General features: G+C 45.2%; 1 protein-coding gene across 1 annotated transcript; it reads left to right on the top strand.

Moving 5' to 3' along the window:
* The first annotated feature begins 2621 nt into the window (after positions 1-2621).
* On the top strand, positions 2622-14207 carry BMP2 (bone morphogenetic protein 2). The gene is made up of 3 exons (XM_037147816.2): positions 2622-3783; positions 4973-5322; positions 12506-14207. Exons 2-3 carry the CDS (start codon positions 4980-4982, stop codon positions 13345-13347), a joined length of 1185 nt encoding a protein of 394 aa, XP_037003711.2. The 5' UTR covers positions 2622-3783; positions 4973-4979; the 3' UTR covers positions 13348-14207.
* Positions 14208-17748: the final 3541 nt, after the last annotated feature.

Raw genomic sequence — 17748 nt, 5'->3', positions numbered from 1 at the left:
ACAGGGAATAGCAGCATCCTTCTTCATACAGAATCCTTACCTGGAAGGTTTCCTTTTTATTTTTTAAAAATTATATAAATTTAGGATGAGAGAAAGATGTTTTCTCCCACTCTTTCCCCTTCCCTTCTCTCTCTTTTTAATTATATAAATTGCTGCCCCCTCTGAGGTGGTTGAATTTGCAACTATCATCACCCCTCCTCCAGACAACTTCCCACCCCCACTCTTGCCACACCCCACATCTGGCAGATACACCACATTTGATGCAAGAAGGAAGAAAACAATTTGCCAATGGGCTGAACAACTTTCCCTGAACGTTTGGAGAGGTAGAGTTGACCATGTGTAGCAGCAGGTGATATTTTCAAGGCAAATAGACACTATCCCTTCAAAGTAGTAATCTGGCGTTCTGAGTTGCAGGTTGAAGGTAGCTATAAACAAAGAGAATAAAAAGAGATAGGTCATCTCCATTCAGATTTATCATTTTTAACTATTTATTGACGAGAAATTGGATAGGCCGGGCCATCCTGTACTTTGTGTTACCAAATCAGTCTTTGGAGATGATTTACACACTTCACTAAATTCTTTCTCCCAAGCGTTTGAACTCATTTCCACCACAAGAGGGCAGCCATCTCTAAAAAACAACCAGAGAGCCTGGATCTTAAGAGAGAGCCAAAATTTAGGAAGTTGTGCTTAGAAAAGGCATTCACTGGGCAGTCCCTCAGAAATCACATAATCACACATAGAAGAGATCCCCGGACGGGCAACACTGAAATAGAATAGGGAGTCCAGAAATGCCAGTTTCATAAACTGACGCGGTTCCCCTTTCACAAGTTACAAAGGCCTGAAGCTGCCAGACATACTTGATGTCGTCATCAGAGATTTTTTTTCCATCTTAAAGAGCATCCAACAGGTATCAACTTTCTCCTCCGCTTTCAAAGCTACATATTCATTTAGGTCTCAGAAGTTTTGTTTTGTTTTTTAAATCTCATTGATGACAGAAACAATTGTTACCTTCTCCATTACACTCGATAGGGAAGGAAGTAGTTTCAGTAGCATAATAAACACTTTTTGACTTGTGTCTATGAGTAGAATATGTTTTATTCCCTACTTGTGTCCAGTGATTCAGAGTGTCAGTCAACTGTTACAGCACTTTATTTTCAGGCACACACACACACAAAAGCATGTTCTTGAATATTTTGCTCAACCACAGCACACACCCCCCCCATTTATTTTCCTAGTAGGTAGGTTTCCTCTGAAATACCTTATTTGACCTTTATGCTTTCAGAAACAGCAAGTGCCTAATTCCCTTCTGGGAGTTGCTTAATCCGATTAGGAGCAGAATCTCAAATTATTTTAGCTCTCAAACTGAAAAAATAGTAACATGGGTAATAGATTGTTATGAGCTCCTGCTTCGGACTTCTGCCTTTCTGCTTTGCAGACTTGAAGATTCTGTGCACACTTGATTTTTGCCATCTGACCTTATCCAAGAAAACTTTCTGCCTTTGACTTCTGGGATCATTTGGGCAACTCGTTTGTGCTTTGCATGGAGGATCCTGGAATCTTGGGAGGGACAGAGAGCCTTGAAGCTCATGGTGCAGCAGATTTGGGAAACATTTCAGCGCAGGAAGACAAATGACTTGACCACATGCCATAGACCTGCTGCTGGGCCCGGTGGAAGGGGCTGGGACAGAAAGAAGGTTCTGAGGTCTCAATACAGAATTGTCTTGTACACTTGGCTCATACGGTGCATTACTTTACCTTCCTCTGATCTGCTAATCGCCTGCCTCTGAGCAGGAAGAGATAAATATCACTAGGCATGAAGTGATTGCTACCATAAAAAGAAATAAAATCCCTCTCATCCTCTCTTCTCACTGCCACAGGCACAGAGTCCAAGTTGCACGTGTCTGTCTAGCAGGATGACATCTCTTTCATATATACAGACATATTTACAGAAATGTTTCATTAGCATATCTTTACGTGTATAGATGTAGTTATATAGACATACACACGTATATTTGTATACTACATATATTTATTTGAATAAACGATATGCATATTTATATAAATATAAACGTACACATGCATTTATATAAATGTAAGTGCATATATTTACATATGTAAATATCTATGTATTAATGTTTAAATATCACCCAGTTTTCAAACTCTAGTTTTCTTTTGAGTCTCCTTCCTCTAACTTGGCTGAGTTTTAGTTTGTTCTTTTTTTTTTTAAAATAGTGTGTTACCGAAAAACTTCAAACTGAAAGTTGAATAACGGGCCGCGTCGGGAAATAAAGTCTTACACCCGTGTTCTGCCGGGATTGCCTCCCCGGAGAGCTGCGGAGGTTCCGGCGCCTCAGTAGAGCTCCCTTTGGAGAACAGGGGCAGAGGCGCGAGCGCCCCCGCCGGCTGCCCCGGGTCCCCGCCCTCCGCCCCACCCCGCCGCCGCCGCTGCCCGGCGCGCGGTCCACACCCCTGCGCGCAGCTCCCGCCCGCTCGGGGATCCCCGGCGAGCCGCGCCGCCGAGGGGGAGGTGTTCGGCCGCGGCCGGGAGGGAGACGGCAGGCGGCGTCCCCTTTAAAAGCCGCGAGCGCCGCGCCACGGCGCCGCCGCCGCCGCCGCCGGAGTCCTCGCCGCGCCGCGCTGCGCTGCGCCCGGCTCGCGCTGCGCCCGCCGCCCCGCTTCCCACACCCGACCGGGGATTGTCAGCAGCCGCCGGACATCAGCCGCCACGGGCTGTGCCGCCGACGCGGACGACCTCGGGCGAGTGCCTCCCGGATTATCGGGGTCTCGGAGGAACCGGCGCGCCGCACACCCCGCTCGGGCTGGAGCGCCCGGCCGTGCGCACCACTGCGCCTTGGCCTCGGCTGCCCGGGCCGCGCTGGAGCTCAGGACCCGCGCGCAGAGCGCCGAGGAGCCAAGGCTGAGCGCCGGGATGGCGATCAACTCCTGCCGGGGCTCGGGGGCCAGGGACGCGCCGGCCGAAGTGTGATCGGACCCCAGGCTGGCCACAAAGGGTACAGCTGCTTGGACCCGTGGGTAGGAGAGCGAGGGGAGAACGCGGCCACCCGCCTCGGCGGCCCGGGATTCGGCTCGACTCGCCAGAGAATGCGCCCGAGGACGACAGAGCGTCTGAGCTGCGGTGGTTGCTACTGGCGAGCGCTAATGGGGGTGCGCTGGAGCAAGGCAGAGTGATGCGGGGGGGCAACTCGCCCGGCACCGAGATCGCCGCTGCGCCCTTCCCCGGACCCGGCGTCGCCCAGGATGGCTGCCCCGAACCATGGGCCGCAGCGGAGCTAGCGCGGAGCGCCCTGCTCTCGCCTCCCGAGTCCCGGAGCCGGTCCCGCGCGGGGCCACGCGTCCCGCGGGCGCTGGTTCCTGAGGACAACGACAGCACCAGCTTTTCCTTACTCCCTTCCCTCCCCTGCCCCGCACTCCTCCCCCTGCTCGCAGTTGTTGTGTGTCAGCACTTGGCTGGAGACTTCTTGAACTTGCAGGGAGAATAACTTGTGCTCCCCACTTCGTGCCGGTGCCTTTGCCCGGCGGACCCAGCCGCGCCGCCTCCGAATCCCGCCGGTCCTCGGCTCCGTCGCTGGGTCCCACCCGGAGACGCCGTTCGCTGCGTGAGGCCAGCGACTGCCCGGCCGGCAGCCGGGGAGAGAGGGAGGAGGCAAAGGAAGGGAACTCGCTCCCTGTGCCAGGTCCTTCGGCCAGAGCTTTTTCCATGTGGAGGCTCTTTCAATGGACGTGTCCCCGCGTGCTTCTTAGACGGTCTGCGGTCTCCTAAAGGTAGAGGACCTGGGCCCGGGGCCGGGACTAGGGGTGGGGTGGGGAGAGGCGCACCGACGGCCGCCGCGGCTGCGCCCCTCTGGGTCGGGCTCGGCCGGATGTAAACAGACCCCCCGCCAAGTCCACGTGCAGCCGAACCCCGGCTGGGATGCCCCCATCCTACCGCCCCCAGCGACCGTCAGCCTGGCCCTCCTGGCTCGATCTCTTCCGCCCCTCCTTCTTCCCCTCTCTACGGTGTTTTATTAGGGCTGTTAACACTTAGATAATTAAAAAAAAAAAAAAGTCAAAGAGATCCCCTCGAGAGGGTGAATTTCGCCCGTTAGCTGCCAACCTGTCCGCCCTGCCATGGCCATCCCTTCTCCCTCCTTCAAGTTTCCCTGGGAGACTTGCTGTCTCTACTCAGAGCCATGCCCCGTTTGGGACATTGCTAAAAGTTGGGGTCCTCCCTGTTTGCTTCCAGGAATTCGAAGGGCAGCACTTCAGTGCCACCTTGTACTGACACGTGAATTAGTAGATATTAGCTGTTTACGTAATCCCAGGAAGATACCTGTGTATCTTGACTGCGTGGGGGAGGGAGGTGGGGTCTGGGTTGGAGTGGCCTGCCCCGACATCGCTGAGGCTAAAGGCGTGGGCCACAAGTTGCGAGTGGCTTGGGAAGTCGTGGCCTCTAGTTGACTGGGTCTGGAAGTTATAGACTGTGTGTGTGTATCAGGAAGTTCTATATAGTGCCTCTAAGGAAGTCACATGCACCATTCGCGCGTGTTTATATGCAAGCCAGCGTTGAGCGCTGAGCAGTTTGGGTTTGTTTAGGGGACAGACAACGGGTGTCAGACCCAGTAATGGTTTTCCTGGGTTCCCTGCACTGGCTGTCAGCGCGAGTGTCACAGAAAAAAAAAAAAGGTGACAGTCACTGAAGCCGTGGGTGGGAGGAGGTGGGGGTTGCCAATCACGTCCCACGAATTAAGGGTGGGATGGGAGGGGGGAAGCCTTATGGCCCAGGAACTAGGGCACTTCCACTCGCCCAGATGTTCCAGCTTCAGCCACTCTTAAGTATTCCCCGTGAATGTTGCAAGCCAGGCGGGCACCCTGGAGGAGGAGGCAGGCACATGAAGCGGGAGCCGGGGCGCGGGGGCGGAAGGGGGGAGGGTTGGGCGGGGACCTCGGTGACTCACGTCGGCCCTGTCTGCAGGTCGACCATGGTGGCCGGGACCCGCTGTCTTCTTGCGTTGCTGCTTCACCAGGTCCTCCTGGGCGGCGCAGCCGGCCTCATTCCCGAGCTGGGCCGGAGGAAGTTCTCTGCGTCAACTGGCCGCTCCTCATCGCAGCCCTCAGACGACGTCCTGAGCGAGTTCGAGTTGCGGCTGCTCAGCATGTTTGGCCTGAAGCAGAGACCCACCCCCAGCAGGGACGCAGTGGTGCCCCCCTACATGCTAGAACTGTACCGCCGTCATTCGGGCCAGCCTGGCGCGCCCGCCCCAGACCACCGGTTGGAGAGGGCAGCCAGCCTCGCCAACACTGTGCGCAGCTTCCACCACGAAGGTGAGGCACGGAGCAGGGGAATGGGGGCGGGGGCGGGGAGCCATCCGACCAAGCGCCCCACTGTGGGCAAACTGTGGGCAACTGCAGGCATCCCTAGAAGGGCAACTTGGCCTGGGCACGGAAGCGGTTTCCAGGCTTGTCTCTTGTAAGAACCTTTCCCAACCTGGCTGTAACACACTGCCTTGTGTAGTGGGGGAGCCAGGGATTCCCCACTGGTAAATCCGCACCCTTTTCCTGGCTTGCAGCCAGAAGAGCGACTCCTCCTCCAGGAACTGGAGAGAAATCAAGTGATGGGAAAGATGAGGGCAAACGGCATGCCCCTAGTCAGCTAAACGTGCAAGAATTCCAGAGGGGAAGAAGAGAGGGAGGGGGGCAAATTGGGATCTCTTTCCCTCTGTTTGGAAGCCCTCACTCTATAAATCTGCCTCTCCTGCTTAAGCCGGGGCTTCAGGCTAGACAGAGCCAAGGGTAGAATTTTCAGAGATTGTATTGAAAAATCAAAGCCCAGGGCCGAAGTCTTTCTAATTTACAGTTGATCTGGGCCCAGTTTGGAAAATTTTGAATCCCTATCTAATCCTCGCGGGAGATCAATTCCACAATCAATCTCATTGTTTCCACAATGACTTTCTTGTCTTGTGCTTAAATCTGAGATGCACTCCTAGTAGAGTCGAGGGAAGCCTCAGACAAAAACTTTTGCAGAAGCTGCCTGTTCTCCTTCATGTGCATTGAAATGTGGGTGTTTTTTTTCTTTTATGATACTGGATGTGGTTTTTCTAAGGTAGGATATTTTGCTTGTTTCATCGGAAAGGCATTTAGTGGATATGAAATGTCTTAGAGTAGCTCTTCAAATCCGTTGTACATAGGTTCTTAAAGCAATTAGTCAAAGATATACTCCACTCCAATTCCTTTTCTACACTTTCAAATGCCCCTTTGGCTCAATACATTCTAGGTAAGGCACCGGTTCCTTCGAGTTCTAGAGAAGGGTCCAAAGTTGCGAGTCACAGGGCAAACCACTTGTGGGATATTGGGGAGCTGGGGGTGAAGTTCCCTCCCCCCCCCCCCCGCCCTGCTGAGGTGGTAAGTTTCAAGTGGAATCTACACACTCAGATGTAGAAATGCTTCATCATAACCTTGGGATGATTAGAGAGCCAGGCTCATCCTTTTCAGCCAGTGCTGGTTAGAACGGTTTTTCTGAGTAGGAAAAGAAGAAGGGCTGCTCTAGCCACCTCTCCTGGAAATGGAGCACGGAGACCATTCTCGACTTTTAAGGCCAAGAAGGCACTGTGTGTCGCTCATAACATAAAAGGGAGACCGCTTAAATCATTCGACGCCTGAAATGCTCAGTTGCGCGAGGATTCCATCAGTGAAGTCAGCATATTTCTTCTTCTGGAAGTGGCTTGATCAAAACTGAATAAGCTGCAAATTATTTGAGAGTGTAATTTCAACTTAAATAGCATGCTTAGTTTATACGCCAGAAACTATATCTTTTAAAAGTGTAAATGTGAAGTGTGAAATAGTACAGAAGTTCCCAACTTGCTTAAAATCAACTTTCAGTAACCTCAGATGTTAATGCAATTATATGATAGAGAAACGCTTTGTAATTTTTGCCCCAAATTTCAACAAACCCACTTTTCCCCTCTTGTTACAACTAGTGTATAAGCCTTAGGCCACATATTGCACTATTTGAAAACCATTTTATTTTTGTGGAACCCAGGATTTTGTTTTTATAAACATCTTTGTGGCATGCATGGTGCTACGAATCTTTTAATAAACCATGTGATTAAGGCTGCTGGCTTAAGAGAAGAATTTGGTTCGTGTATTGTTCATGGGCACCTGCCTGGTAAAGGACAAACAGACCTGATCACAGGAATTATGTGTTGGTTTTATTTGTGGGTGGGGTCTGGATGATGTGAAAGTAGGAGACAAGAGATGTGATGGAATTCTTTCAGCCAAGCTGTGCAGGTAATGGGACCATGTGGATTGGGATCCAGAGACAAAGTCATCAGTTGTGGCTTCTCCTCTTAAACTTTGTCTTGTCCTGTGTGCAGTGGCTTTTATTCGGGACAGCCCAAGTGCTGAAAAATTTCCTTTTTTCAAAGTCATTAAGAAGTGCTTTGGCCACAGAGCTTTCAAACTACCACCAAGGATAGAAAAATCACCCTCTAACAGGAGTGTTTTATGCCTTTCTGTAGTGAGAAACATTGAAATGGGTTGATTTCATTGTCTGAGCAAAAAGTCTTTACTCTTTCCTATTAGATTGGACCACAGATTGCTCTCCAGACTTGGAAAGACAGTCTTCTTTTTGCATGAAATAATGGAATTATTTGTCTCTATGGCAAAAGTTTTGAGATAGAGATGAACGCTCTTTCTACAAGTGTAATTGTTGTGAAAATATGCATACAACAGGAACATTCAAGAAGCAAGCATCACTTTTTGAAGGAGAATTTGTGTCACTGTCTCAGTGCAGCAAAAGGACTTGAACAGTAGACACCGCAAAGGCAGTACTTTCGTGGTGCTTCGCAAGTGTCCCCAGGTTTTCATTGTGGTTATGAAAGACACCATTAAATAGGACAGACATTCTCTTTGGGAGTGCTCAGAGAGACTGGTGCCCAGTGGTAGCTTTTGGGAGTGCACTAGTGTTTTCTGTTCTACTTTGTGTGTGTGTGTGTGTGTGTGTGTGTGTGTGGTCCCTCTATAATCTCTCTTGCTCTCTTCTCATTAAGCAAATATTTTGTCTTTTTTTTTTTCGTATCGACTTGCCCTCTGTGTGGGTCATTAAGTAGTAAGAGGACAATGAGAGGTCACTCAGTTATATCAAAGGTGCTGGACCCAAGGGTGGGCCGAGGCGAAATCAGGGTTGGTCCGTACGACCACACTTTTCCTTCAGCTCCTTCTCCTCTGTCATCCTTTGTTTAACTGACTTGTTTTAACCTCTTGTGTTTTGTCTTTTTCTCATTGGTATTTCAGTTCTATAACCATTACTTTATATTCTAGAAAGTTATTGTTTATTATCTTCAGCCACTCCCATTTTATGTCAGGACAGTAATTTCCAACCTTACCGATTTGTTAGAACATCCTAGGTTTTTGTTGTTGTCTTAACGGATTTTTTTTTTTGGTCCAGATAGTGTTGCAGATTTTTAAAACATTGTGATAGCTTACTTTTTTGCTAAAACTCGCCATGAGATAGGACAAAAAGGCAGCCACAAAACATCAGTGCTTCCGAACAAGACCTGTGTGTGCCCAGAGGGTTCTGCCACGTTACTCTTCTGCGTGCTGAGTTCTGTGTGCCCTCACTGCTGTACTCGTTCCTGCCCCTTCAGTTGGGGAGGAGGTCACCCTGCAGTTATCATTGTGTTATTAGTATACTCCCAATGGTTCTGACTGTTGTTTGAGTTTTCCATTCATCCCTGTGTTACGTAGTGCCGTCTAGTGGCCAGAATCTTGGAAACTGCAGTAGACTCAAGTTCATAGCTCTGCTCTTCCTTTACTAGCTCTGTGACCTTGGGAGAATAACACAACCTTTCCAAGCTCCCGCTATTTTATTCACAAGTAGAGGTACTAAGTTTCTCTCTAATCAGTTTGTTGTGAGATAATTCATTTAAAGCTCTCAGTCCCAGACTTGGCACCAAGAAGCCGTCAGCACACTATGGCTGGTAATAATAATGGTAATAGCTTACCATTATTATTATGACTTTTTTATTTTATGTCTAATTCTCCCCTTATCTAGGAAAGTGGAGGCCAGAGTAGACCTGGGCTGGTTGAGAGAATTCAGCCTTATCTTTTGGGTTATTTGATAGGGATGAATAATTGACGGAGTGTAGCTGGTTCTTCACCCTTGGAGGAGAGGTTGAATGCCATTGCCTATTTTTCTTCCCCACAGTTTTGTCACCATAGCTCCATTTATTTGGTTAAGAACTTTTAAATACATGTGAAGAACAAGAACATTTATTTGGTTAAGAAGTAGGTTCAGGAACCCAGGTCCGAGATAGCCTGGGATCCTCTAATCCCTTGGCAAGTTCCCATTATTCCACAAGGGTTATTTCCAGAGAATGAACAACTTTAGAACCTTCCAAAAAAGAGTACTTTTATCTACTTAGGTAAATGGTCTATATTTTCAGACTCCCTGGGCTTCCTGTGTTAATTTGCAGAAGTCTTTTTTTTTCCTTTAATTTACCTTATTTCACACAAGTTTTTATTTTTCAACCCAAAGAAAACATTTACGTTGCTCCCTTGCAGATTAAAGGAGAGGTGTCAGATACCCTAAGCTGGCGCATTTATTCTCCTGACTTTGGGGATTTCTGAGAACTTCTCCCGTCCCTGAGTCTGCAGTGAGAGGAGTTGTCCAGGATGCTTTTGTATTGAGAAGGAGGAGGGCTTCTTCAAGGAACAGGTTGGCTGAGATGAAGCCAGAAAGTCAGAGAAGGGTCTTCACAGCGCTCGATATTATTTATCAGGGAAAAAATGGCCCCTTTATTCAGGTAACTAAGTGGTTAATCCTTTTTTCCACTTGTCCCCAGTGAGATTTTGAAGCACCTGAAATTGACGGATGTTTTTATAGGTCAAATCTGGTCAAATGGTGGCAAGTTTATCTGATTGAATTTTATATATATCTTTGGAGAGTTAGTATTTTATTTTCTGCCTGCTTCATACTCATCTTCTTTATTTCAATGACCTGTCTCTCATGCTTGCCTTGGAGATTGTCCCTTCCTTGATATTCTTTGGCTCTGTGTGTATCCATGTGTCTGTGTGTTTATCACTTTTTCAGCTTAAGAATTTACATTCTGTTGCCATCGTGAGTTCTCTGGGCACCTTCATGAACACAGCGGGTCAGCCAGTGCCTTGGATAATTTGCCTTTCCTTCCCCCTTTTTAAAAGGAAAGAGGATGTTCTTAGGTGGGCTGGCATTCTGGGAAGTCAGGCACAGGTCTGGCTTTGCGTCACTGCATGTGGGCAACATGGCTGATTTCAACTTCACTCCAGTTTCCTCCGATATCCTGTTTCCCCTGGTAGCCCTTGGCTTCTCTGCTGAAAGAATGCCTTTAGGGAAATTATCAGAGGGCTCCTGAATTGCAAGGAGGAAAGGAAAGGAGGTAAATATAGGCCTTGATGCTTGTTGAGAACCGCTGAGGAGAGCCCCGGTTCCACTTGTGGGAGGGTTATTTTTAAAAACAGTGCCTGGTCTGAAGTATTACTCATTTACAATGGGGTCTAGACATAGATGGCTCTCAAAAATTAGTCCCAGCAGGTATGACCTAGGAGGCACAAGGACACCATGCAGTGCTCACTTCTTGACCTGATAGTCTCCATGTCCAAGTAGATGAGTTTTAGGAGAATTTCCTACTTCGTGGGCCTTAACTCATTCCTTGGCCCACACTAATGGTGCTACTCATTTTTATTTTACTCAACATAATCACACTTAAAAATGTGCCCCCAGCAGTTTGTTCTTGAATGTGAAAAGCATCCCTTAAACCCTTTAGGCTCCAAGGCAGCATCGCTTGACCTGGGAGCTTGCTAGAAATGCACAGTCTCAGATCCTCCCCCTGACACACTGAATCAGAACCTGCAGCTGAAGATTTAAGGTGCCCTTGGTGTTTTGTGTGAAGGTAGAGTTTGAGAAGCTTCACATGAAAACATTACTCCATAATTTGGTGTAAACTACCTGTGTTGAACTTTGTGCTTCCACTTAGCTTGCAGTGATGACTGCTTTGATGATGAAGGTTTACACAGGTAGAACCTTTGAGTGAGTGATCTGAAGTAGCTCTCCTTTGCTACGACATGTTGATTCTGTGAACAACTTATAGCTGTTTGATTTAGAAAAAGTACAACAAAATGAACGAAAATATGGTATTCCCTTATGGTGATGACCTAGATCTATGGCCAAGTAGATTTTGTCAACATTTATACTGGATCCTGAATGAAGCAGATACATTGTTTTTGATAGTCAAGTGACAGGATGTAGTAAAGCTAGAAGAAAGTAAACCTAAATATCTCAAATTCTAGTGTTATGACCATCAATTTAATAATACTGTGTACCTTTGATGACTTGCAGACTACAGCATTCAAGGTGCTATGCTATTTGTTGTGTGGTTCGCAGTCCCGAGCTCAATCCACTGAGCTACACCAGCCAGGGCTCTATGCTATTTTTTATTTGCTTGGAAGACAGTATTCAATATTGAAATTCCAGAATCTTAGAAAGAGCTTTTATGCATAGTCCACTTGTATGACTATTTTTGAAATAATGATAGATATAGAATGATTATTATGTACTAGGATGAGATCTCTTATAAGTTGTGACTATCATGACATTTTTATAGATTATTATCAGGTTTTTTTGGTTTTGTGTCTATTCTTGGGTAGGTATTTCTTGTTAACATGAATTGTTTTTTTGAAAAGATAAAGGAATTACAAACAGGAGCGTTGTTACCTTTTTTCTTCTAAAAGCATCTAAGTGAGATTTCATTTTAGAGGTCACAAGGAGGTGAGAGGACAGACAGCACGTGGGAAGTTATTTCTTATGAAATTGGCCTTAATTACTACAGTGGCCCAGTACCACCCTTACGTTTCAAAGAAGTAGATTCCTGTGTATGCCTTTGTCTCTAGATTTTTGAGTTAAAATAGTAGGGTGTGCTTTGCAAAATGTCATCGTTGATGCTGAGTTTCAGAGTCTTTAATTAGGAAACTGAAATCTGTATATCGAGATTTGTAAATCATCTAAATTGCAGAGCAATGTTTTAGAATACCGCTTAAGGGATTGACATTAAAGCCTTTTTCTTTTTACGAAATGCAATAATTTCCTCAAATCCTCATTCATTAGACCTCTACTAACTATAGTGCTGACTTTTTTTTTGCCCTAAAGTCTGTGAATTCCAAAGAAATGCTTCACCATTTCCCCCATTATTATAGCCACCTGGAAGCAGTATTCGTGTATTGGATTAAAAACATAACAATGAATGATGAAATTGTGTTTCATGGTATGCATATTGACATAAATGTATAGAAAAGGGAGAAAGGGAGACTATTTTTATGTGATGGGGGAATTTTTATTTTCTGGTTGCAAACTTTTAAATGGGTTACATCAAACCCTGGAATGAGATTTATAAATTCTTACATATAATCAGATTGTCATTATTTACCTTACCAAGTATTTTTCTTCTTTTATTCCCACCTTTTTATATCCAATTAGAATCTTTGGAAGAACTGCCAGAAATGAGCGGAAAAACAACCCGGCGATTCTTCTTTAATTTAACTTCCATTCCTACCGAGGAGTTTATCACCTCAGCTGAACTTCAGGTTTTTCGGGAACAGATGCAGGAAACTTTGGAAAACAATAGCAGTTTCCATCACCGAATTAATATTTATGAAATTATAAAACCTGCAGCAAGCAAATCGAAGTTCCCCATGACCAGGCTTTTGGACACCAGGTTGGTGAATCAGAATGCAAGCAAATGGGAGAGTTTCGACGTCACCCCTGCCGTGATGAGGTGGACTGCACAGGGACTCGCTAACCACGGATTTGTGGTAGAAGTGGCCCACTTAGAGAACCAGGGCGTCTCCAAGAGGCACGTCAGGATTAGCAGGTCTTTGCACCAAGATGAGCACAGCTGGTCACAGATAAGACCGTTGCTAGTAACTTTTGGCCATGATGGGAAAGGACATCCTCTTCACAAAAGAGAAAAGCGTCAAGCAAAACACAAACAGCGCAAACGCCTTAAGTCCAGCTGTAAGAGACACCCTTTGTACGTGGACTTTAGTGATGTGGGGTGGAATGACTGGATTGTAGCCCCCCCGGGGTATCATGCCTTTTACTGCCATGGGGAGTGCCCCTTCCCCCTGGCAGATCACCTGAACTCCACTAATCACGCCATTGTTCAGACGTTGGTCAACTCAGTTAACTCTAAGATTCCTAAGGCGTGCTGTGTCCCAACGGAACTGAGTGCTATCTCCATGCTGTACCTTGATGAAAATGAAAAGGTTGTATTAAAGAACTATCAGGACATGGTTGTGGAGGGTTGCGGGTGTCGTTAGCACAGCAAAATAAAATAAAAAATATATATATTATATATTTTAGAAAAAAAAGAAAAAAAAAACCCCAAGTTGACACTTTAATATTTCCCAATGAAGACTTTATTTATGGAATGAAATGGAGAAAAAAAAACACAGCTATTTTGAAAATATATTTATATCTACAAAAACAAGTTGGGAAAACAAATATTTTAATCAGAGAATTATTCCTTAAAGATTTTAAAATGTATTTAGTTGTACATTTTATATGGGTTCAACCCCAGCACATGAAGTATAATGGTCAGATTTATTTTGTATTTATTTACTATTATAACCACTTTTTAGGAAAAATAGCTAATTTGTATTTATATGTAATCAAAAGAAGTATTGGGTTTGTACATAATTTTCCAAAAATTGTAGTTGTTTTCAGTTGTATGTATTTAAGATGAAAAGTCTACATGGAAGGTTACTCTGGCAAAGTGCTTAGCACATTTGCTTTTTTGCAGTGCTACTGTTAAGGTCACAAGTTCAAGTCCAGAAAAAAAGTGGATAATCTACTCTGCTGACTTTCAAGATTATTATATTATTCAATTCTCAGGAATGTTGCAGAGTAGTTGTCCAGTCCATGAGAACTTACGTCCTTATTAGGTGGAATATTTGGATAAGAACCAGACAATGCTGATCTAATATAGAAACCCTCCCCCCACCCCTTGATTTGCAGAAAGAATATATAAAGCAGGACCAATAGATATAATTAGGAAAATGATGAACCTGCAGGAAAGTGAATGAAGGTTTGTTGTTCTTCTTTCCTAAACTAGTGGTTCCTTCAAAGGGGCTGGTCTGGCCAAAGTATTAAATAAAACATAAGATTTCTTCATTATTGATATTGTGGTCATGTATAATTAAAATGCATATCTAGTGGCCCTCGAGAAGACTTGGAAATTGATTTTCAGTTAACTTTTACCTCAGCTGGGAGCTCTTTATGCTCAGGAGGACCCAATTTTCTAATTGCCTGAGACACAGCAAAATCGCGCTCATCTTGCTTTCTGTCCACCCCCTGCTCTCTGTTCGATCAGCTTGCTTTTCTTTCCAAGGTAATGTGTTTGAACACATTTCTCCAAATGTTAAACTTATTTCAGATAATAAATTTCAAGGCTCTGGCATTTCAATTTATAACATCCAGCCTGTGAGAAGAGAAAATGATGTGTTTGTACAGTGTTCCCAGCAATTTCCTTGGGTTTCCATTGTTTGCTTCTGAAGTTAGCCCTTTTGGTGGGAGGCGGGGAAAAGGCAAGCAACAGTTGGAAATTTGCAAGTAAGTCATTTGATAATTCCTGTTTGCACCAAAGGAATTACCAGTGACTTAGTATTTCACGTGAACCTCTTTGGGGCAGAAAGATTTAAGAGAAAACCAAAGCTACAAAACAGGCAAAACCTGGGGAATCCAAGATAAAGTTTCAGAGATAATATCCCATGCAACAGAGGCAATGGTGCCAAAAAATTAGAAAGGGAAAGTGTCTGAGATCAGCTTCTACAAGGACATCTGCCAATTGGACTGAAGCCCGAGCAGAATGAAGTCAAATTAGGCTGCTCAGAGTGAACACTCGCAGTGGCTGGGCTGCTGTGCTCTGGGGTGAAATCGGACGCAGGGAAGGGTCCGGTGGGTGGCCATGTTGGTACAGCCAGGGAACGTAGAGCCCCCCACTATTTCACTGGAAGTATTTTAGGTCAGTTCCTAGGACTTTGTATCATTTCTGATCCTACTATGAGTGCCTGAGGCCTAGTTAGAATATTCTTTCCTAGCCTCGCCTTGGCATTGGCTGAAAAAATAGTGTGTTCGTGATGGAACAGACTGTTAAAATCTAATTCTTCCCAGGAATAAACTTGCGTTGACCATGAATAAAGTTAGCTTTGGGGTGTGATAGGTTTAATCCTCACCTTGAGATTATGTAGATTATATTTTCAAAGTAGTAACAGGTTGTCTTGTATTTCTTCTACTCTGAACAATCTTTTAGTTTCTTTTTATCTGTGTCCCTCTTGCTCTTTTGTAGATGAGGATAGTGGGGTCAGATCCAAGTTCACAGGGCGGGACAGGCTCTGTCCTCCAGCCACTCTGCACCTTCTCCTGCCTTGGAAATGAGGGGCAGACAGTACAGTCTTAACAGCTTAAAAAATAACCCATGTTTTCTCATCTCCAAATACTCTAGAGAGGGAGAATACAGCACAAGAATTTTCATCCATTTGGCAGATGCAGCTACCCTTGGTTTTTGTTTCATTGGTTCTGATTTTCTCAGTTAAAATAGTTTATATTGGTATCAACTCAAGTGTGTTTTTGCATGTTTTAATATGTGCATACATATGTGTAAGGTATATGTGCAAATATACATATGCACATACAGTATGTACTATGCATAAATATACAGATGCAGAATTATGTAATATATATTACATATCTATAGATGATGGCATTTTCAGCTTAGTTTCAGGAATTTTGTAATAGTTGAAGACTGACCCTCTCGGCAGCTCACTTGAGAAGCAGAATAGTCCTACATTCTACGTTCTTCATTCTGAGAAAAAAGTATGTCACAACTAACCTCAACAATGTCACAACGCTGAATCTCTTGAATCTTCAGTCACTATTCTGTAGGAAGCTGTGAGTCCTTTTCGAGTCAGTGTTTTACAAAGTGTAGTGGCTCCCTAATTGGGGGACTTGGTTTCCAAGCTGATTAAATCGCGTCACCTATTTCTGTGCTGGTCGGGGCTGCATCACGGGCCTCCCTGGCATGGTTTTAACCTGTATGGCAGGTCCAGAAGGCTCTGTTTGTTTTTTGACTTCAAAGTTGGGGGGGGGGAGGATGAATGGTGTACACATTTCTATGTGCTTGCATCTTTTCATAACTTCTACTTCAGCTTCTGCTTCACGTGTATCTCAAGAGACTGAGAGTGGAGACATGATCTGCGAATCTGATCTCTGTAGAGAGCTACATAATCACCAGATAATTTAAGAGTTCCATATGTTTCTCTCAGTTTTTCCTTGGAGGTGGAAAAATCATTTGTGCATTCAAAGCACTTTTAAAAATCCATAGCCATATTAATATTAAGATTCACTGAGTGTTAGATGCCACCGCTGCCCCCAGCCCGGCCCTCCCCAATATGTTCTAAAGCCCAAGGAACACAGCTTTGCAGTCAGAATAAGTGTGCAATAAGTGTGATGTAGGTAGGCAATCCCAAAGAAATAAGAATGCCCTGGCACTTCCTTTTCAGTTATTTTGCAGGGAGGGGTGGGGCAGGGTGAGGTGGGGGATGGAATGCAAGTTTGCTTCGCTGGGGTAAATTGCTTTCCTTTTCCCTCCACCCTGCTGACATAAATTACAGCCTTACGGTATTTTCTCCGGGACAGAGTTTCTGACCATCTCCCTGCCCTGCGCACTTCAAAGTGAACTTCTACCTAACATGGGGGACCCAGGCTGTAAGTAAGACTTGTTAGATTTTAATGTGCGTATGAATCACCAGTCCTGCCTCTGGGAGAATGCAAAGTTAATGTGTATACAGACCTATCGAGATCATGTTATTAGTATAGGTTCTGTTTCAGTAAGTCTGGGTGGGGCCCGAGATTCTGCATTTCTAACGTGCTCCCAGGTGAAGCTGTTCCGCTGTTCTGCTGGGGAGCATGGCTAATAATGACCTTCTTAATCATAACAGCAGAAAGTTGGACCAAGGTTAGGCTCCTCTCACAAGTAACACTTACAGGGGAAAAACAAACAACAACAAAACCCGCATACAGGATGGCATTTGAATACATTTCACCATACCTGAAAGGATGCCCTACCTATTTTTTTTTTCAAAGGCATTCTTCTCCCCCACAAGATGACTGGCAATTTTGTGTTCTAGCTACCCTCAGACATGAAAACACTTGGTTGCTTATCTTGTAAAATCTGCTCCGCTTGCTTGCTTGGGCATGCATGCAGTCAGTTTAGTCCAATACGTGTCAGTACATCTATGTGGATGGGGGAGCAGGTGCAAGCCCTTAACGTACTTTAAAAAAGTTTAACACTTAAGTCAGTCCACTGAGTTGATCCGTGTGATCTTAGTGCCAAGCGTCTGAGTTGAAAGTTTTCCCTTTGAAGGCAGCAACAAGATGTCATACATTTGAAGCATTTGTTTATACTAAAAATGATGCTTGAAAAAATTTTTTTAAGTTCTAAGACAGTTCACTGTGCAACACCACTGAGCCTAGAGGGTGGATATGAAGCTGCCCAAGCTGGTATTTGAGGTTTGATTGAATGGAGATTGGAATTTATGATGCTGCGGCTGGCTTCGAATAAGGCGCTGAAGTGAATGGGCTCAGGTTAGAAAAAGCACAAGGAAACGACTTTCCTCTACGAAGGGGGTCAGGAAAGAAGTAACGTTGTGTGGGCACCTTCC

The sequence above is a fragment of the Artibeus jamaicensis genome, unplaced genomic scaffold (genome assembly GCF_021234435.1).
Source record: "Artibeus jamaicensis isolate MK-2021 breed Jamaican fruit bat unplaced genomic scaffold, CSHL_Jam_final contig_685, whole genome shotgun sequence".
Classification (NCBI taxonomy): Eukaryota; Metazoa; Chordata; class Mammalia; order Chiroptera; family Phyllostomidae; genus Artibeus; species Artibeus jamaicensis.
This window is presented reverse-complemented; position numbering and strand designations above follow the sequence as displayed.

Bases quoted from the DNA above. Each gene is read 5' to 3' on its own strand.
- BMP2 (XM_037147816.2), top strand. From the start codon at position 4,980: ATGGTGGCCGGGACCCGCTGTCTTCTTGCGTTGCTGCTTCACCAGGTC. The intron at 5,323-12,505 runs GTGAGGCACGGA...ATATCCAATTAG, and splicing joins GCGCAGCTTCCACCACGAAG to AATCTTTGGAAGAACTGCCA.